The sequence below is a fragment of the Vulpes lagopus genome, chromosome X (genome assembly GCF_018345385.1).
Source record: "Vulpes lagopus strain Blue_001 chromosome X, ASM1834538v1, whole genome shotgun sequence".
In the NCBI taxonomy this organism is placed as follows: domain Eukaryota; kingdom Metazoa; phylum Chordata; class Mammalia; order Carnivora; family Canidae; genus Vulpes; species Vulpes lagopus.
The window spans coordinates 83,201,089-83,223,450 of record NC_054848.1 but is presented as its reverse complement, the minus strand read 5'-3'; the positions used below and the strand labels follow the sequence as shown (position 1 = coordinate 83,223,450).

General features: G+C 43.3%; 1 protein-coding gene and 1 pseudogene across 9 annotated transcripts in view; one reads left to right on the top strand and one right to left on the bottom strand.

Moving 5' to 3' along the window:
* Positions 1-22,362, bottom strand: part of TMEM164 (transmembrane protein 164) — a 171,622-nt gene that overhangs the window by 52,470 nt on the left and 96,790 nt on the right. For 7 of the 9 annotated variants that reach the window (XM_041740663.1, XM_041740670.1, XM_041740666.1 and 4 more), the window contains one exon: positions 21,877-21,943. The exons of the other annotated variants lie outside the window; for them this stretch is intronic. In XM_041740663.1, coding sequence (XP_041596597.1) covers positions 21,877-21,943 — 67 coding nt within the window. The remainder of the gene's footprint in view (positions 1-21,876; positions 21,944-22,362) is intronic. 9 annotated transcript variants of the gene reach the window in all.
* LOC121483036 lies at positions 1,473-10,082 on the top strand (annotated as a pseudogene).

Genomic DNA, 22,362 nt, shown 5'->3' with positions numbered 1-22,362 from the left:
ACAACAATAAAGATAACAAGAACAGTAATGATAATTAATAATTACTGGTACATAGTACTTAATTCTCTACCAGGCACTGTCCTAAGTACTTGGTACGTTATTAACAAATACAACAGCTATATCAGATCTTTGTTATAATCTCCATTTTTCAGAAGAGGTCACTGAAGCAGAGATGAAGCAACTGCCCCAAGGTTAGTTACAGAGCCCGGATATAAACCAGGCAGTCTAACTCCAGAGTTCACATTCTTAACCTCTGACCTACCTTGTCTTGACGTGTGCTGAGGTCCCTTATAGTACAGAGGCAGCCCTTGACTTTGAAACTTAACTTTCAAATGACTCAAATCCATGATGGTTTGATCCCCTGCTATTGAAATGTCTGGTCTTCCATCCCTACCATGTGATCCCAGACCTAGAATATTCTAATTATACTGCCATGGGAACTAATCAACACTGGAATCTAACTTCATGATTCCCCAGACACTGATCCATTCATTCATTCATTCAATCAGCATATATTTATTGAGCACCTGCTATGTATCAATTATTACAAACAAGATACAAATGCTCCCTGCCTGCAGGCACTTTATGGTCTTACACCCAACTCACTCTAAATGCTGATTTCTAGCATTCTGAAGGACTCAGAAATCAAAAGATGGTTGAAATCTGTATTCCAAGGGTTTATGTTAGCTACACGAAGAGTTAAATGGATTTCCTAATACCTCAGAGAACTTGACACAATACTAGACAAATAGTAGGCATTTGTCACCTTATATAGAGATATGTCAAGAAAGCACTGAGAACAGGACAGGTGGCCAAACCAGTGAAGAGAATTAGCATGGCCTCCTGACTGCCCCCAACAATTAGGACACAGCCACAGAAGGCTGGAAAACAACACCCAGACTTCCATTTCCAGTAACAATCAGTGGAAGACAGAATATAGCCATGAGTGCACGCTGGGCACTCCATCATAGACAGGGCCCCTGGGTATCTCTCCTAGGGGAGCCTGTTGTCACAGGATATAGCTTTGTGCTCCAATTATTCTACCCACTGAAACCGAGTGATGGGAATGCTGTATCTCAGGTAACAGACCAGAGAAGGTGGAGCTCCCCCAATCCTGGCTGGAGGGTGGGGATCTCAGATCTCCTACCACCCTTCTCGCACCATTCCTTTTCCCATCCTGCATTGGCATTGTAGCACAGAGGAAGTAAAATTCAAATGTATCTGAGATGACTATTCTTGCCTAAGGGCCCACTGGGTTCAAGAAAGAAAAGGGTCTTCTCTCCGTTCCCACCTTTGGCACTAGGAGTTTGGTCTTCAGGCACACTAAAACACCTTGCCAGGTCTCAGGACAGGCCTGGCATGCACGTGCCATCAGCATCCCCTGGCCCTGGCTCCACAGGAAAGCGACCATCCCTTCCCTCAAGACAGGGCCATCCCCTCTGGCCCACGTTGCAAATGACCTCCGGCCTAGTATGGAAACTGAGAAACAACCGTCACATGAGGTGAGTGTGGCCCAGATGGGAGTGGCTCCATTCTTTCGACACCATCTAGACCAATCACAAATTGGCCAGTCACATCCTTATAATCAGACTTTATAATCAGTCACATCTTGAACACTCAATTCCATACAGAAACTTATGTCCTCCCACCCTTCTGACACATACCCAGCTCCCCCAGAGCCCTCCCCATGAATTCCTATTTCCACTGTTTGTGTCTCAGTGTGAGCCTCAGGAAAATGGAGGAGGGAGCACGGTAGTTAATGTCTACTTGGAAGAGAATTCTGGAAACCAGAAAGCCATAGATAGGCCTCTTTCCAAGCCAAAGCAAAGTCCAAGCTCAGCAGATGTCCAGATGGCTCCTAGAGCCAACAGTTGTCACCGTCACAGGGCAGGAGCTGTGAGCCCACAGGTGAGAGTCCTTCATGCTTTGAGATTCGCTGTCCTTAAGAGAGGGGAGAGGTATGCTCCAGATCAGCAAGAGGAGGGGAAGCAGGACTCCCCCCTCCCTTCTGTCAGCCCTACGGACCCCAGAGGGCAACTTATGAGTCAGGTGGGAAGCCGGGAGGAGTAACCAGGCAGCTTCTGAAAGATTCCTTGTCTTCTCTCCCTTCCCATTTACCCACCAAAAAGCCAATTTAAGTTGCTGTCATCTCAGAATAATACAATCCTGGTATATACAGACATGTTTAGCTTCTCTAGGGCCCACTCACCCCCCTGCCACCCACAACCTATTTTGGGCCAACATAATTTACAATTCCCAGAAATGTCTGAGAAGCAGCATACACACTTCTGGTGCCAAGCCTGGCCGGTTTTACAGATTTTCATTTAGCAGGTGTCTGTTGCTAAATCAGTAGCAGCTGCTAATTGCTTTTTCCTCCCTCGAACCTTCAGACAGAATGAAACATCTGGTATTCTCTCACTTCGGGTTAAAATCAGATACCTTATCATTCCTCCTTTGGGTTCCATTTTTATTAAAAAGCTTTCCGCTGATGCCTGAAACAGCACACAGCAATGCCGTCTCAGAAGCCAGAGAATAATTCAAATGGCAATGCAACAGGATGCACCTGCCTCATGCCTCCAGCCCTCATGCCCAGATGCAGGATTGCTCAGACCAGCCCCCACAAGGTGGAGCTTTAAGCCCATGACCACCCAGGGAACTGGGGCCTCTGGATGGGGCCAGGTCACCAGAAAGTGATGAGAGGGTGGGAATGTTTAGCCATGCCCACTGACCTCTGGGAAAGGGTGGTTACAGATCGAGATCTATAATAAAAACTCTAGAACAGTAAGAGTTGATGAGCCACCTGGCTGGTGAATACACCCACAGGCCAAGTGAATGGCACCCCCTTGTTACATGGGGACAGAAGCTCCTGCACTCAGGACCCATCTGAACCCTGCCCTATGTGCCTCTTCATCTGGCTGCCCACCTGTATCCTTCAAAGATCCTTCCTAAAAATTAGAGGAGACAAACCATGAGAGACTCCTAACTCTGGGAAACAAAGGGTTGCAAAAGGGGAGGTGGGTGGAGGGATGGAGTAACTGGGTGACAGGCACTAAGGAGGGCACTTGATGGGATGAGCACTGGGTGTTATACCATATGTTGGCAAATTGAATTTAAATAAGAAATTAAAAAATAAAAATAAAAAGCCAATAATAAAAAAAAAGGATAAAGAAAAAAAAAGATCCTTCCTAATAAACTGGTAAACATCAGTAAATATTTCTGACTTCAATGAGTTGCTTTAGCCAGTTCATCAAACCTGAGGAAACAAATTTATAGTCGGTCAGAAGCACAGGTAACAAGCTGGATTTGTCATTGGCATCTGAAATGGGGGGCACTCTCATAGTACTGAGCCCTTGACCTGTAGGATCTGATGCTACCTTCAGGCAGACAGGGTCAGAATGAGTTAAATGGTCAAATACCCAGCCGGCATCACACAATTATTTGGTGTGGGAAACCCCCAATACATACACTGAGCATCCCATTCAGTACTTATGCAACAGGGGAGACAGAAGGAGCACTGATCTCAGCATCAGGAGACTGGAGTTCAGGTCTTAGAGCTGTCACTCACTGGCCATATGACCTAGTCATTCTCCTTTTCTAGGCTCTCACATGTACAATATGATGTACTTAGATTTACCTGAATTTCTAGGGACCTCCCAAGCTCTCAAGTGCTAGGATCCAGGTGATTTTTTTAAAGCAAGTATTTGAGTTTTACCTTTACGCCTATACAATTTCCTTTCTATTCCTCAGGGGCTACTTTTAGGGTGTTTTGGAATATTGAAACTGTCGCCCAACACAGCTATCTTTCCCAGCTTTGAGACACAAGCAAATCTGACATGTCAGGGAGTCATCTGTGTCTTGATCTGAGTTGCCATAAAACCCTTAAATTAGCTCAACAATCCATTAAGCCAGCTAACTGCACTATCCATTACCAAGAACTTTGTTCTCTGGAGCTTGTCTAGTGTAGTTCTTGGTAAAATGATTTACCAACACCCAGATTACACTCTGGCTTCCTCTAATTAACGTTTAAGTAGTCCCAACAAAACAAAACGTAGCAAGTTTCACAATAATGTATTTTGGGGAGCCTATGCCGGCTCCTGGTCCTGTTCCATGTGGCCAGAGACCAACTGCCTCATACAGTGTTCCTCAATTTGGCTGCAGGCTGCTCTGAATGGGTATCTCTTAGATCTAGAACTCCCAGTGTTTAACCATTGCTCATTTCAAAAACCAAAATAGCTATTCAATCGTACTTTGAAGGTCATCTCACCTATTTATGCTCTATGAATTTTAAAATTCACCTTGCAGTGGATTTTAGTTCCTAATTTTTTAATTTCTTTTTTGTTGAGGTATAACTCTCATACTGTAAAGTGCAAAATACCTCAATTTTTGCCAAGCCCTGTAGTTGAGGCTTCAGTTACAAGAGTTGAATGCCCAGGGACGCCTGGGTGGCTCAGCGGATGGGCACCTGCCTTCGGCTCAGGTCATGATCCTGGGATCCAGGATCGAGTCCCATGTCGGGCTCCTCGCAGGAAGCCTGCCTCTCCCTCTACCTATGTCTCTGCCTCTTTCTCTCAGTCTGTGTCTCTCGTGAATAAATAAATAAATCTTTAAAACAAATAACTGAATGCCCTATTCGGAAGATTCCATTTTTACTATGAATGCTCCACCCACATCTGCTAGAGGATAGGTCTCCTTTTTTTTTTATTTTTTTAAAGACTCCATTTATTTACTCATGAGAGAGGCAGAGACACAGGCAGAGGGAGAAGCAGGCCCCATGCAGGAAGACCAACATGGGACTCGATCCCCGGTCTCCAGGATCACGGCCTGGACTGAAGGCGGCGCTAAACTGCTGAGCCACCCAGGCTGCCCAAAGATAGTTCTCCTTAAGGGAAGAAGAGAAGCAGAACAAGAGCCGAGTAAGGACTGAGCCACCTTTGTTCCTTTTTACACTGTATCGGTCATTTGCCCCCTCTCAATCTTGCTTCCCAGGCTTTCTCAAAATTTCATGTGTACACCTATCCCCGGGAGATCTTGTTAAAATGCAGACTGTAGGTCTAGGATGGGGCCCAAGACTGAATTTCTAGTAAGTTCCCAGGGGAGGCCAATTCTGCTGGCCAGTGGACCATACTTTGAGTGTCAAGGACTTGGGATACAGTACGGAAGGTAGGATGGTGTAGTGGAAAGAGAGCCGGCTTTGGAAACAGAAACATGGGTTCTAATTTGCAAGTTTCCCACTCACTAGCTCAGTGCCTTTAGGTGGATTGCTTAATCTCTTTGCTACTGTAGGGGAGCAAATTTTGCCACCCCAAGATATGCCTCTATAGCATACTGGTTATTCTAAGCTGATTATTTTGAAGAAACCTGCAGAGACAAAAGCAACTCTGAAAATGGAGTAAGAGATATTTGCATTTATAAGGTAAATCTTCATTGGTGAGAGTGTCTCCCTCATCACCAGTAGAGAGAGAGGGGACTCTAAATTTCGGGAAGTGCTTATCAGTGGAGAAGGAAACAACTCAAATCTGCAGAGCAATGCTACCCTTATTTACTGAGCCTTCCCTCAGAACCTCCCATAACTCCCAGAACCTCCCATAACTGACTCCCTGCCCCCATGTCATCTGTTTGAAGCTGGAGAAGGTGATGGCTTTGGCCATTTCAGGGAGTTATTCAGTTTCCCTGGGTATCTCCCATGTATACAGGAGGTATACTTGCTATTAAACTTGTTTGATTTTTCTCCTGTTAATCTGCCTCATGTTAATTTAATTCTTAGTCCATCTAGAAGAATCTTAAGGCAGAGGAAAACTCTTCCTGCCCCACACATCTCAATTTATTCCTCTGTATAAATGAGATCACCTACATTTCAGAGCTGCTCTAAGGACTGTGGTGAGGGAATGAAGGAATCTACCACAGTTCTGGACACATACATGGGCTCTCAATACATGGTGACTCTTGTGAATATCTGATTGCATCTGCCATTCCCTACCTTTGCTACTGTGAATCCTAGAATTTCAAATTTGGCCATGCCACATCTGGTGTGTATAGCAGCAGTCTAACCTACTATTATGGAATACCTGTGTGTGTCTATCCAAAACTCACATGTTAAAGTCCTAACCCCCCAATGCAATGGTATTTGGAGGTGGGGCCTTTGGATGATTAAGTTTAGATGAGGTCATGAGGGTGGGACCCTCCACAAAGAAATTAATATCCTTAGAAGAAGAGATACCAAAGATCTTGAGGGATCTCTCCCTGCCCTGGGAGGATACAGAAAGAAGGTGGCTGCCTGCAAATCAAGAAGAGAGAGTTCACCAGAACTGACCAAACTGGCACACTGATCTCACACTTCTGAGCTCCAGAACAGAACAACAGAAGCTCTGTTGTTTAAACCACTCAGTCTACAGTGTTTTGTCATGGCAGTCCCAACTGACTAATATACCTACCCTAAACATATGAGCTGTTCAGTAACCATTTATGGAGCTCCTACTTCATGCCAGCACTGAAGCACCATTTTATTCGCCTTTGATTCTCTCATGGCAATGCAGCATCACTGTAATTTAACAGAAATTCTATTAGCTTGAACTGTTCTTTCAAATATGTTTAGGCTTCCATATTTTAACTCAAATGTAGATGACTCTGAGCAATATCCCCCTGGGGAGGAAATGACATTTTCTCACCCAAAGCAATTCCAAACTTTGAATGACTAAGTAAGTCCACATTATGCAAATCTTACTACCCACAGTTCCTCAGTAGTAAGCATTTATTAAAGGTCACTGAAGGAAGCTCCTTAACCTGATAAGGGCATCTGTGAAAAACCCACAGCTAAAATCATACTTGATGATGAAAGACTGATGCTTTCCCCCTACGACGAGGAACAAGACAAGGATGTCCACTCCTGCCATTGCTTTTCAACACTGTACTAAAAGTTCAGCCATGGCAACTGGGCAAGAAAAACAAATATGAGGGATCCAGATTGGGAAGGAGACATAACACTATCTCTATTTACAGATGACATGATCTTATCGATAAAAAAATAACTTGAAAAGTCCACACACAAAAAACTATTAGCAGTAATAAATGAGTTCTGAAAGGTTATAGGATACAAGGTCAATTCAGAAATAATGGAATTGTATTTCTAGAGTAGCAAAGAGCAATTTGAAAATGAAATTAATTCCATTTGCAATATCATTAAAAATAATAAAATACAGGGGCATCTGAGTAGCTCAGTCGGTTAAGTGCCTTCCTTTGGCTCAGGTCATGATCCCAGGGTCCTGGGATCCCTGCTCAGTGGGGAATGTGCTTTTCCCTCTGCCTCTGTTCCTCCCCCCTGCTCTCTCTCTCTCCCTCACTCTCTCAAATAAATAAAATCTTTAAAAAGAAAAAGAAGAAAATACATAGGAATGGATATAACAAAATAAATGTAAAACCTATACTCTAAAAACTGTAAGACATCATTGAAAAAAAAATTTTTAAAGACCTAAATACATAGATAGAACACATCCTATGTTCACACACCGGAGGGTTTAATATTGTTAAGAGAGCAATATTCTTCAAATTGATCTACATTCAATGCTTTACCTATGACTGCTTTACGGAAATTGACAAGATGATCGTGAAAGTCATATGGAAATGCAGGGCATCAGAATGGCCAAAACAATCTTCAAAAAGAAGACTAAATCTGGAAGACTCACACTTTCCAGTTTCAAAGCTTTCTACAAAGCTACAATAATCAAGAGAGTGTGGTGCTGGCATAAGGAGAGACATATACATCAATGGGATAGAACTGATGGCCCAGAAATAAGCCCTTAGTTTTATTTTTGAATGAGTTTTGACAAGGGTTCCAAGACATTTCAACAGGAAAGAGTCTTTCAACAAATGGTGCCAGGACAACTAGATATCCATATGCAAAAGAATGAATTTGGATCCCCTTCTCAGATGACATATAAAAATTAACTTGAAATGGATCAGAGACCTAAATATAAGAGCTAACGCCATGAAACTCTTATGAGAAAATAGTCATAAAACTTCATGGCAGTGGATTAGGCAATAGTTTCTTAGATAAGATACCAGTATCACAAGCAGCCAAAGAAAAATTAGAGATTTGACTGCATCAGAGTTTAAAGATTTTGTGCTTCAAAGGATACCATAAATAAAATGCAAAGACAACCCATAGAATGGGAGAAAATATTTCAAATCACATATCTGATAAGAGTCTAGTATCCAAAATACATAAGAACTGTCACAACAATAAAAAAGCAAATAACCCAACAAAAAATGGGAAAGTATTTGAAAAGACATTTCTCCAAAGACATACAAATGGCCAAAAAGTACATGACAAGGTGTTCAATATCACTCATCAAGGAAATGCAAATCAAGTCTACAGTGAGACATCACTTCAAACCCACTGGGATGGTTATAATAAAAAAGGTCCAACAATATCAAGTGTCGGTGAGAATCCAGAGAGACTGGAACCCTCGTACACTGCTGGTAGAAACATAAAACTGTACAGCCACTTTGGAGAGCAATCTGGCAGCTCCTCAAAAGGTTAAAAATCAGAGTGACCATATGATCCAGCAATTCCACTTCTAGATATCTACCCAGAGGCTGACATGCAAAAAGATACGTTTACAAGAATGTTCACAATAGCATTATTCACAATGGCCAAAAGATAGAAATAACCCAAATGGCCATCAATGGATAAATGGATAAACAAAATGTGGTATATCCTACAAAGGAATATTATTCACCCATTAAAAAAGAATGAAGTACTGATACATGCAATGACATGGATAAACTTGAACCTTTATGTTGAATAAAAGAAGTTATTCAGAAAAGGCCACATATGATTCTATTTATATGAAATGTCCATCATCAAATCCATAAAGGCAGAAAGTCAATTAGCACTGGTAGGAGCCTGGAGAGAAATACAGAGATATCACTAAGGGGTACTGGGGGCCCAGGGCAGGCTGCCCCAAGATATGCCATGGTGGCATAATGATTATCTTAAATTAAAGTTAGTTAAGAAAAAGCCAGTGCATGGGCACTTGGGTGGCTCAGTAGTTGAGCGTCTTCTGCCTTTGGCTCTGGTCATGATCCTGAGGTCCTGGGATCGAGTCCCGCATCAGGTTCCCTGCAGGGAGTCTGCTTCTCCCTCTGCCTATGTCTCTGCCTCTCTGTGTCTCTCATGTATAAATAAATAATATCTTTAAAAAAAAGCCACTCTTCCCCTGAGCAGCCTGAGGTGACCTCCAAAAATAGTTCGCTACTTGCTGGACCTAGAAAACCCTACAAAATCATGGAAATCGAGAGGTTCAAATCTTCGTGTTCACTTTTTTTAAAAAGATTTTATTTATTTATGAGAGAGAAAGAGAGAGAGAGAGGCAGAGACACAGGCAGAGGGAGAAGCAGACTCCATGCAGGAAGCCCGATGTGGGACTCGATCCTGAGACTCCAGGAATACACCCTGAGCCCAAGGCAGGCGCTAAACCACTGAGACACCCAGGGATTCCCCCTTTGTGTTCACTTTAAGAACATGCGTGAAACTACCCAGGCCATCAAGGGTATGCATATCTGAAAAGCCACCAAGTATCTGAAAGAAGTCACTTTGCAGAAGCAGTGTGTGCCATTCCATCACTACAATGGTGGAGTTGGTAGGCGCGTGCAGGCCAAACACTGGGGCTGGACACAGGGTCAGTGGCCCAAGAAGAGTGCTGAATTTTTACTGCACACGCTTAAAAATGCAGAGAGTAATGCTGAACTTAAGGGTTTAGATGCAAAAAAAAAAGGGGGGGGTTTAGGTGCAGATTCTCTGGTCATTGAGCACATCCAGGTGAACAAAGCCCCCAAGATGCAACACAGAATTTACAGGGCTCAAGACCAGATTAACCCATATACAAGCTCTCCCTGCCACATCGAGATGATTCTTACTGAAAAAGAGCACTGTTCCTAAACCAGAAGAGGAGGTTACACAGAAGAAAAAGATATCCCAGAAGAAACTGAAGAAACAAAAACTTATAGCCCAGGAGTAAATTCTGCATAGAATAAATGCAAATAAAAATTTTTAAAAATAGCCAATGCAAGAAAACTTTTGACTCCCTACCTTTTGTCCCCAGGAGGCAGGAAATACATTTTCCATGTGAAAGGTACCCCCTCTCCCATCAGAAAGTAGAGAGACATCCTTGTCAACAAAGGCAATGCATTCAGGGCCAAAGAAGCCTACATAAACAAATCTTATTACTTTTACTAATTTACTACCCCAGTCTAAATTCTGTTTAGAATTCCTTATAAATTGAAGCTCTCAAACATAAGCTTTCTTTGTCTTGTCAATTTCTCACAAATTTATTATTTCTTTGTCTAAAAAGTATAAAAAGCTGCCTGTCTTGGTCACTTCTTAGGTCTCATATTTACAAGACCTCTGTACAGACAAAGGAATTTTTTTTCCCTGTTAATCTGTCTTGTGTCAATTTAATTCTTAGACCAGCCAGAAGAACACTGAAGGGTATAAGAAAATGTTTCCTCACCAACAGGTATATAACACTGCTTTTGGGGATGATGACAATATTCTAAAATTAAATATAGTGGTGACAGTTGCACAACTCTGTGAATACACTAACAGATACTGACTTGTACATTTTAAAAGGGCAGACTTACAGTATGTGAATTACATCCTAAATAAAATCCCCTCCAAAAAAGTGACTGAAGGGAGAGATAGTAAGGCAAGTACTAATTTGTGTAATGCTTCTAACTTTCCAAAGCTCTTTGCTAGCTCTGTGTTATCTTTTGTTATCAGTGATCTCTTCTTCATAACCTATCTGTGAGGTAGAGAGCAGATATTACTAATCCTGTTTGACAAATGAAGAAACAGGAGGCTCAATGAAGTGACATAACCTGGTTCAAAGTGCCAAGTGCCATTCAGCAGCAGGTTGGGATTGGAAACAGGATGCACAGCAGAGCTGCTCTGGCTGCACACTGGAATTACCTGGGGCGCTTTTTGAAAACGGGTATGTTTTAAAATTGGCTCTGGTGTTTCTAACTGTACAGCAGGGGTTAAGAACAAATGATCCACAGGGGCACCTGAGTGGCTCAGTTGGTTAAGCATCTGCCTTAGGCTCAGGTCATGAGCCATGCCTGGATTTGAACCTCTGCATCAGGTTCCCTGCTCCCTGCTCAGTGGGGTGTCTGGTTATCCCTCCTCCCCCACCCCCCAGTATGCTTGTGCGCTTGTGCGCTCTCTCTCTTTCTTTCTCTCTCTCTCTCTCTCCCCCCCTTTCCCTCCCTCCCCTCTCTCTCAAATAAATACAATTTTTTAAAAAGGAACAACTGGTGGGTTCCCTGGGTGGCGCAGCGGTTTGACGCATGCCTTTGGCCCAGGGCGCGATCCTGGAGACCCGGGATCAAATCCCACGTCGGGCTCCCAGTGCATGGAGCCTGCTTCTCCCTCTGCCTATGTCTCTGCCTCTCTCTCTCTCTGTGTGACTATCATAAATAAATAAAATTTTTTTTAAAAAAAGGAACAACTGGTCCACAGACTGGAGAAAGTGAAATCAACCACCAGAAATGGTTTTTATTGCATAAAGATATAGTGCTTGGGGTTAGTGGCTCTCCGTTAGATGAGAAGCATCAGTTACAACTGCCAGAGGCTGGTCCTTCTAATCTCATTCTAAGAAAAGGAAACAAAAGCAGAGCTCTGGAGGCAAAAATGCTACTGTCTAATACTCTCACTCACTGCTGTCCCTCCCTCCATGGGCTGAAGGGCTTGGGCCCCAAGAGTCTCACCATTTTCTTCAAATGGGAAGAAAAACCAGGAGGGAGCCTAATTCACCTGTCAGAATGGAAGAGAGAGAGCTGGCCAGTTCCCTAATCAAACAGGCTCTCTTTGAAACAAATGCAAAAAAACAAATGTACAGTTAATGTGGAAAAGGAAGCCTGCCAGGGAATTTTAATCTTGCTCAGCAAGGCTAATTCAGAAACAAAGCCCCCTTTACTTTACCATCCCCCAAAAGCTTAAGGAGCCAAGAGAGTGAAGCAACGTACTGAAGACGAACATCACAAAAAGCACATGCCAACAGGAATGCCCCTTGATTTCTAAGATGATATTGGGAATAGCAATAACAACAGCACCATTGGACGCTGACTACGTGCCAGGCACTAGGCTAAGTGCTGACCACACGTTACCTCCATTCACCTGGGCACATTTTACAGATAAGAAAATGAGTTCACAGAAGTTAGTTAACTTTTGCAAGGTCACACGGCTAAAGGCAGAGGAGCCAGCCACAGAACCACAGGAAAGGTGGCTCCAGGGTCAGCACTTTTGACCTCTTTTGACCACTTTTGACTGACCTTAACATCTATGCAGAAACAGAAAGAAAACTTGGAGGATGGGCAGCAAACAATGCTAACAGTTTTTATTGCTCAATGATGTGCTTGATTCTGGTGTTTTTCTGTATTCTCTATTTTTCTGCCATTATGAACAGATACTACTTCTGTAAATAAAACATTTATACATTTGTAAAGACAAAGGCACAAATGCCTTGTGCTTTCTGTTGCTGTTGTTTTTAAATGTACTGAGAAATAACCAACAGTGAGTTAATGGTGATTTTCATTTTTCACTTAAACTTTTCTGTATTTCACAAATTTTCACCAGTTAATGAGTCTTTTGTTGTAATCAGTAAAACATCATTATTTTAAGTGGTTTAAAAAATAATTCACCTGGGAAAAAAACATCATCTATCATCCCTCGGTCTTCACTCTCAAGATCTCAGGACAGGTGTGAGAGGGGTCCCTGGGATTTCCCCGAAAAAGACGGATGTTTAGATTGGCTAATTCATTTATTCTATCTGTGGATACTTACCATATACTAGATGTGAGGTCCTACAGGGGACAGACACCACAAAAGACTATCCTTGCCCACAGAGACAAGTTATGATATAGTGCTGGGAAGCTGGAGGACTGGCTGAATATATAGTCCAACTGAACTACAGAGTGCTACAGACTTACATCCATTACCTCAAAGATTACTGATTATCTACTGTTCGGTTAAAAAAAAATTCACTGGAGCAATGTTTACAGCATAAAGCCAATTGTGTAGGAAATCCAAACCCAAACAAACCAACAATCCTAGAAATATGAAAATCTTTCTCTGCATTTACGAGCAAAAGAAAAATGTAGAAAGATACATAAGCCTTTATCACAATTTACCCTGGGGGTCAGGGGAACAGGATTGAAAATTGGTGGGTAAAGTGATAAACTTTCTCTTTATATTCCTGATTGGTTTTTCAATGAGCATATCCTATTTTTATTTTTAAAAAATCCTAAAAGTGTAATCAATCCCCCCAAATCTCTAATGAGTATTATATAAAACTTATCACAGAGTTGATTTGGCTCAACACTTGAAAATCAATCTAAGTAATTAGGAAAGAGGAGGAAGACCATGAGCTTTGTATCAGAAAGACCAAAACTCTCAGGCCAGTTTTGTCTCTGAGTCCCTATATGAATTACTTAAATTCTGGATGGCTCAATCTTTAAAATGGTTATGCTAATTCCACCTCACAGGATTTTTTCAAAGATCCAAGACTAATAATTAACAACTAACACTGATTGAGGGCTTCCTGTTTGCCGCGTGCTGTGCTACATGCTTTACACATATTAATTACTTAATCTTCAGGATAGCTTTAGGAAGTAAACACTACTATCACTTTCATTTTATAGATGTGACAACTATGGTCCACAGAAGTTAATTAAGTCAACCAAGTTCCTCTTCTCCCTCTCTCTCTTTTCCACACACATACACACACACACCGGCAAGTGCATGTGAGCTGTGCACATGTGCACATGCACACGTAGGAGTAGCACAGCCAGGATATGAACCTGCACCCATACCCTTGTTCCTGAGATCCATATCCTCAATACACTAGGGTGAGATATTTGTGCAAGAGCTTTTCTGGTTGCGAAGTCCCATCCACCTGTAGGGAATCTTATCAGTAGAGGTGGAAAAGATAAGAAATGCACAGGAATCTAAACACAATGATAAAGGGTAAAAAGATGTAACAGAAGCAGGCTTGTGAGTATCTTCCAGTGGCCTGCAAATAAGTGGCATTGTTTACATATAAAACCAGAATTCCTGATTCTCCATCCCACTCTTCAGAATCTCAGTGATGAGTTTGTAGTATCCTACTCCTGTGCCCCAGCCACGGCATTCCTTAGTTGAACCAGCATTCCTTAGTTGAACCGTTTTGCTCCTCTGCAACTGCATGCCTATTCTAATCACCCCAAGGCTCAGTTGGGGCTTTATTTCTCCACAAAGCCTTCCTGGACTACTTAATCCACTGGTCTCTCCAGGAGGCAATGTATCAGAGTGCAGAGTGCATGGGTTTAGCTTTAGGATTTTAGAAACCATTTAACTCTGAGCAAGTCATTCAACCTCTCTGAATCCCAATTTCTTCAAAGGTAAAATGGGGTTCTTTTACGAGTTTAAATAACAACATATGTAAATTACCTGACACACAGTAGGTGCCTAATAAATGCTAATAATAATCCTCTTCCCATCTTACAACTTGAAATGATTGCCATTTACCAATTAAGCCTGAACTGCCTTGAGATATATATTTTTCATTATTTCAATTCTAATATTGCCATAATTTATACCTTATCTTTCTAATTAAACTGCAAGTTCCTTGAGAGCCAGGAACACACCCTGACTGCTTCTGCATCCCCTGTGGCATACAGCACAACATGTCATACCAAAATGTGCTCAATAGGGATGCCTGGGTCGCTCAGCGTTTAGCTCCTGCCTTTGCCCCAGGGTGTGTTCCTGGGGTCCTGGGATCAAGTACCACATTCAGCTCCCTGCATGGAGCCTGCTTCTCCCTCTGCCTATGTCTCTGCTTCTTTCTCTCTCTCTCTCATGAATAAATAAATACAATCTTTAAAAAATGTGCTCAATAAAAGTCTGGATGGCCCATAAGGTTGGGCTAGATTCATGGAGGACAGAAAACTCCCCAAGATTAATCTTTTAAAAAAGGCAGTGATTAGACGTATTCTAGAATAGTCCCTAGATTTTGGTTTAGTTTGGCCCAGGAGCACCAGACTCTTCTCCATATCTGAGGCACAATTTTGCCCACATCAATTCTTCAGAAAGCAAAGGTCTCTTCTGAAACCAAGCTTTTTATACGTAAGTACTCCCAGGAAAGCAAAGGGACATTCTGTCCCTCATTGAGGTCCAAAATCCAAACTATAACTTTTTTAAATAGCTCAATTTGCCCGTCACAGAAATAACTTTTCTAGGTCAATTAGCACATTTCAATGTGCCAGTTAGCAAAGAGTAAGATTCTCAAGCCTATTTGCCTTGGTGAAAGCAAAGTTATCCAAGCGGCACACTTGGGGACAAGGTGTGCCAGTGGCAAAGTTGCATCTCAAGATACAAGAACATCAAGATAATGACTGTGGAAGCTGGGCAGCTGCCTCAGGAATGAACAAATCATGACTAACCCCTCCCACTAGGGTCTTGGAGATGGGGACATTCAAGAGAACCATCTAACAGCGCAGGAGCCAGGCAAAAGGGGCAGAAGGGGAAAGAAGGGGGAAAAGGAACTAGTATGAGAGATCAACAGGGCTGCACAGTAATGACCAATTTTGATAACGAGATAATAATATACTCGAGGCTTTGTGCCTTGAAGAAGAAGAAAGGAGCTTGATGAAAAGCATCATTACCATTCTTCTTATTATTCTCATAGAAGACAGATGGCTGCAATCACAAATATAGGCCAGGCTAGAGTATTCAGTCTGGGAAGGGGGCTGATACAGGGTTTTAGGTTTGTTTTCTGTTTCCACTCTCCCTTGCTCAGAACACTCTGCATTCAGAAGGAACTCCCACAGGCATTTGAGGACAAAAGGTATGTACAGGGCTGGGGATGCAGCTTATGTCCAGTGCCTCATTCTGAGGACCAGCTCACCAACCTGGCAAGGTAAGCAATGGAACCGAAAATCTAATATGTGACCAGGTTCGATGGGCATCCTACTTAGCTCCCACCTCTTGGCTTTCACTTTCCATAAGGTGTTTTGGCCTGGAATAGATATTTTTGCTAAGTCACAGGCAATAGATAAGGAACCCAGCATCAACACCAGCCCAAAAGCCAATGGCTATAACAAGGAGCTAATAAACTAGGCTGGTCATAAATTAGGCAGCTTGAAACTATGCTTCAAGCCATGAACTACTGCCAGCTTGGGTGGGGGATCTTAATATGGGATCCACAGGGATCAGATGTGGTCAGCGAGGAGGGGGACAGCAGGTGACAGTCTCCTGAAATTATCTGCAACATTGTATTGGTGCATTTCTCTGGGAAGAGGCTCTACAGACTTCTTCAGCTTCTCAAAGAAACCTATGACCCCACTCTTTTAGATGGACAGAAGCTAAGAAACATCTCCAGCATCTGGAATCACCAGCTTTCAAACTCACCCTGTACTCCAGTCATGGAATAAGAAAAGAGCTCTGAAGTCTGAGTCAGGCGACCTGGATTTTAGGGGCACTGACTTTGGTTTCTAAGGCAAGGCATTTATGCTTCCATGGACCCCCCTCTAGTAGATGAGACCAGACAAGCTTTTGGCTCCCTGCTAATCTAATAATCAGTAGTTCCATGATGTATTTCCTCTCCTTCCCTCCAAGAAGCAAAAGAAAAATCGCCCTTAAGATACTTCATCTGAAGTCAAAAAAAGACCTTCTCCAGAATATGCTATATGTTAGCAAATTGAACTCCAATAAAAAAAATTAATTAAAAAAAGCCACTCCTGGTGGTCTAGTTAGAATGAAAAAAAAAAAAAAGGATCCTGGCAGCAAGGAGCACTTCCTTATAATATGAGCCATTGGAATACATGTTCCTTCCTCCAAGGTGTCAGCTGCTAAGGATGGAGAGCCAGAAGAAACTGGGACCCAGGCATTCTCTAGTTGGTTTGCAAATGCCAGTGCCAGGAAGTCACAGGACAGAGCACAAAAAATGGAAATGCACTGATGACTCCACATCCTTCAGCTGACCATGGCAACTTTCTGGCACTCCCTCTGTCTCTGTCCTTACATATATGAGTGTATGTGTGACCGTATTATACACACACACACACACACACACACACACACACTAGATCATTTTCTTTCCCCTGCTTCCATATTACTGCTAAGAAAAACAAAAGAAGATTAAAAAGATAACAAGTCAAGAAAAAAGAACAAAGAGAAGTCAAAGGCTAAATTCCTAGCTAACTGGATCATCAGGCTTAAGAAAGAGTTGCCAAAAAGAAAAAAAGAAAAAAAAAGAAAAGAAAAAAGAAAGAGTTGCCTATCTTCCCGTGTCTTCTTTTAAGTGAATCTGAGCTCAGCTAAGGGGTTGCAAAACATAAAGTCCTCATGGCCAGAAGTAGCCCAGGAGGGGTCCCCATCATTTAAAATAACCAAACCAATGCCAGTAGCCAATACACATGCAAATGGAGCCCTAACCGGGGACTTTTCTCCACTTCATTTTAGAAAAGAAGGGCACCAAGATTATTTACCAGAGTGATTGGAATTGCTCATTAAGCTCATCAAAGAATTTTCAGTGTTAAGAGAAGTTACTTGAACATTCCTAATGAGCTGGTTGGCTATAGCTTGATATCTATTCAGAGAGTATTAAGTGCTATAGCAACTATAATAGCAATTCTGTTATGAGAAAGGGGAAGAAGGGGAGAGGGAGAAAGAGAAGGAAGAGAGGGAGGGAAGAAAAGATGCAAAGAGAGAGAAATATTGTCTTTTGTACAGAGTAGAGAGCTATTATGGACTGAATTATGTCCCCACCAAAATTCACCCATTGAAGGCCAAATCTCAGAATGTTACTCTATTTGGAAATACCTCCTTTAAAGAGGTGACTAAATTCAAAGGGGGACATTAGGTGGGTCCTAATCCAATCTGACTGGTATCCTTATCAGAAGAGGAAATGTGGACACACAGAGAGGCACTAGAGAAAAGACCATGTGTGGTTAGCGCCGCCTTCAGCCCAGAGCCTGATCCTGGAGACCCAGGATCGAGTCCCACGTCAGGCTCCCTGCGTGGAGCCTGCTTCTCCCTCTGCCTGTGTCTCTGCCTCTCTCTCTCTCTCTCTCTCTCTCTCTCTCTCTCTCTCTCTCTCTCTCTAATAAATAAATTATATTTAAAAAAGACCATGTGAAAAGGCATCAAGATGGCGGCCATCTGCAAGCCAAGGAGAGAAGCTTCAGGGAAAACCAATCCTGACAGCACCTTGACCTCAGGATAATGATCAGTGCCTTGCCTCTGAAGTTTATTGTGAGGATCGAATACATCAGCCCACATAGAGCACCTAGAACAGTACACAATAAACACCTTGGAAGCATCAGCTGGCCTAATGCAGAAATGCTGCTATGGTATAACAATACTGGCTGAAGGAAAACTTTGTCACTACAGTTCTGACTTCACGTGTGTGAATGAGCTTTGGTGGTGGGGGGGGGCAGCTTTATTTTGAAGCTCACTCAGTGGGAATCACCAGATCTGCTTTATGCTCATCGGTTCTGCAAGGAGAAGACTATCTGGCTTTCCTTGGGGATAATGTTGCATAGAAAGAGGGATGAAGGTGATCTGTTTAGAGGAACCACATCTGCCTCAACCAAGGGCTGGAAGCACTCAAACTGAGGATCTGACTATATGAGCCCGGGGTGCAGGGGGGAGGGGGCGTTTCTGGTGGGCCAACCCTTCCTGGAATCTTACAGACCTGCTGCAAATGAAGAAGGAGAGCAGCTTTTTATCTGCCCAACTTCTTAATCTGAGAAAACACTGACAGGGCGGGCAGGCAAATGGGATGAGATAGCACTGGACTCACTTCTCTGCCTTAGCATAGCACCTCCACAGGCAGGGAGCAGTCTCCAGCACTGCCCCACAGCCCTGAGCCAGTAAAGAATAGTTTTTTTTTTAATAAATTTATTTTTTATTGGTGTTCAATTTACCAACATACAGAATAACACCCAGTGCTCATCCTGTCAAGTGCCCCCCCCCCAGTGCCCGTCACCCATTCACCCCCCACCGGGAAGGGAGAAGAAATGTGTGGGAAATATCAGAAAGGGAGACAGAACATAAAGACTCCTAACTCAAGAATATGTTTTCTTTTTCTTTTTTTTTTTTTTAAGAATATGTTTTCAATTTGTTTTCTTTGTGCCATTCTTGGGTACTATCCTCTAGAGCTCTGAGACCAGAGCAGGAGTTCTAATGAAGGACCTGGGTAAAGTCAGGCAAGTCATATGTTGTAGGGAATGTAGATGGGGGAGCAAAGGTACCTATGTGAGCAGCCTGGGCTTGCTGATCCCAGCTCACAGGGGGACACTGAACTGAAGGTGCCTGGCCTATCATTACAGAGGCAACATTCCTTCATTTCTCCCACCCTGGTGCTGCCCACTTCAGGAGTTCCCATGGTCTATCTCTGAGATGCTTTGGACTCTTTGGAAGAAAGGGAGGAGGCCCTACAAGCCACCTGTTAAAATGCAAATTCTGATGCAGTAGGTCTGAAGTGAGGCCTAAAATTCTTCATTTCTCCAAGGGCAGCCCCCACGTGATGCTGGTCCCCAAACCACACCTGGAGTTCCACGCTTGGAGTAACCTGACATTATGATCACCTAGGATGCTGATTCTCTAAGAGCAGTCTGAGGACCCCAAGCAGTCACCATGACATGGGAACTTATTACCATGCTCATTTCCTGGTATCTTCCCAGATCCTCTTTTTTTTTTTTTTAATTTTTATTTATTTATGATAGTCATACAGAGAGAAAGAGAGAGGCAGAGACACAGGCGGAGGGAGAAGCAGGCTCCATGCACCGGGAGCCCGACGTGGGATTCGATCCCGGGTCTCCAGGATCGCGCCCTGGGCCAAAGGCAGGCGCCAAACCGCTGCGCCACCCAGGGATCCCTTCCCAGATCCTCTTAATCAGACCTTCTGATGGCAAGCTTCATTTCTTAGCCATTTCCTTGGGTGACTGCTATGGATGGACAGACATTAAGTTTGAGAGCCACTGCACAAAATCAGTGGTGCTCAACTGCAGTTCCACATCAGAAACATTTTTAAAAACCCTATGCCCAGTGGTTGAGCATCTGCCTTTGGCTCGTCAAGATCCCAGGGTTCTGGGATTGAGTGCCGCATCAATCTCCCCGCAGGGAGCCTGCTTCTCCCTCTGCCTGTATCTCTGACCCTCTCTCTGGGTGTCTCTCATGAATAAGTAAATAAAATCTTTAAAAATAAATAAATAAAAATAAAAACACTATGCCCAGGCTGTGTCACAGATCAAGATCTCAGATACTCCAAGGGTGACACCAGGGCATCAGTGTTCTGGGGTTTGTTTGTTTTTCATTATTGTTGCTCATTGGTTTGTTTGTTTGTTTGTTTGTTTTTAAGTATCTCTAGGTGAGCCTGGAGCAAAATTTTGAGCCTGGGTTCAGAATCACTGCTTTAGATGAATGTTTTTTCTTTTAATTTCTATTGATGTACAACATGCACCTAGAAACATTTAACAAACATAAGGGTATACATGAGTATTTGTGGGGAGCATGTGACTACATCTTTGGTGAGAGTGAAGCATAACTGTGCTTGTAGGATCTAAAGGCTTCTCCATTCCTAACTCTGCCACTTAGAACTTGTGTGACTTCCTGAACGTCAGTTTCTTCCTCTGTAACAAGAAGCTATGATACTTGCCCTATCTCCCTCACACAGCTATCATGTGAAAAGACTTTGTAAACTATAAAATGCCATCCAAAGAGGAAAGATGATCATTTTGAGATTTAAACTATGATATTTCATGCATGAGGCCAATTTAAGTCATGAAACTAGAAAGCAGTAACAAGGATTTTACAAGTGATTTTTTTTCCTGGGCTTTCTAACATGGCCGGCTAATCCCTCGACAGTCCCACATGACAGAGTCTGAGGACAGGGCCCTGCCACCCCAACCCCTATAGCTCTTTCTTATTCTCTCTATGCTTGTTTATCACTCAACCCACTGCTACAGTGGGACTGTCCTGGCTAGCCACCGGGGGTAGGGTGGCCCAGACTGCCCTGTAGGTTTGAGTGAATGGGAGGGGGAAAGAATCTAATTCTTGCCCAATAGGGCTCTTGGCAAAGCAGACAGGTTTGGAGGCTCCCCACCAGATTATTCTGGGCCAGTGTGACTGAATCCAAACTAGAGCCCCTTTGAACACCTGGAAACCTCTAATAAGTGGGGCTCCCAGTCCCCCTTCTCACTGCCAAACCTCTCAAGAGCTTCTGTTGATTTTTCGGTCTATCCCGCATCTGGCCTAGGCTCTTAAATGCAGCCCCAGAGTTCCATCAAATACTCCCACCCTTACCTACCAAGCTCCCCTGCATCCACGGAGGCCTATGTCAAACCTCAATATTAGACATACTGGGGCAGCCCAGGCGGCTCAGCGGTTTAGCGCCGCCTTCAGCCTAGGGCCTGATCCTGGAGACCCGGGATCGAGTCCCATGTCAGGCTCCCTGCATGGAGCCTGCTTCTCCCTCTGCCGCACGCTCTCTCTCTCTCTCATCAATAAATAAATAAATAAAATCATAAATAAATAAATAAATAAATAAAGACATATTTATGGGACACCTGGGTGGCTCAGCGGTTGAGCATCTGCCGTCAGCTCAGGGCATGATCCCAGGGTCCTGGGATCAAGTCCCACATCAAGCTCCCCTGCCTGTGTCTCTGCCTCTCTCTCTGTGTCTCTCATGAATAAATAAATTAAATCTTTAAAAAAAATACATGTATCTTAAAAGTCGCATGGGCACACGAGCTAAGGATGAGAGCAAGCCCTGGGTAATGAGGGAGTGAGCCAAAACAGTTTTGTATGTTGGTAGTCGGTTCCTACAAGAGGCAACTTACCAGCCGGGTATTTACCACAGGAAACAGCAGGGCCAGAAGGGCTCCATTCAGCATGTGCATCTGGAGCCTGGAGGAAGAGAGAGAGAGAGAGAAAGAAAGAAAGAAAAAAAAAAGATAAAGTCCAGGTTGCACTCAGACTCTGTTGCAAAGGCAGGCAAAAACCTGTCAAGTTACGCCATGCCACATGGGAGGACGTGCAATCAAGTGGCTCTCCAAGTAAACTGGCCCTGGAGCTGGTACACACACCTAGTCGATTTGAAGCAGTGCTACTGAGATGTTCTGACCCCTGCCTCCACACATCCCCCCAAGTGCTCCCTGGACCTGAGCTGGCTACAAAGCTTGATTACATAATGAGCTCTGGGCTGCCTAACTATGTGGGCAGCCCCAATTATGGCACGGGCCACGGCGGCTCAGGCAACAGGTGAAAAGAGGGGCTGCCCCAAGCAGGTGCCCTGCTATGGTGTCAGGAGTACAGGAGTACTCATT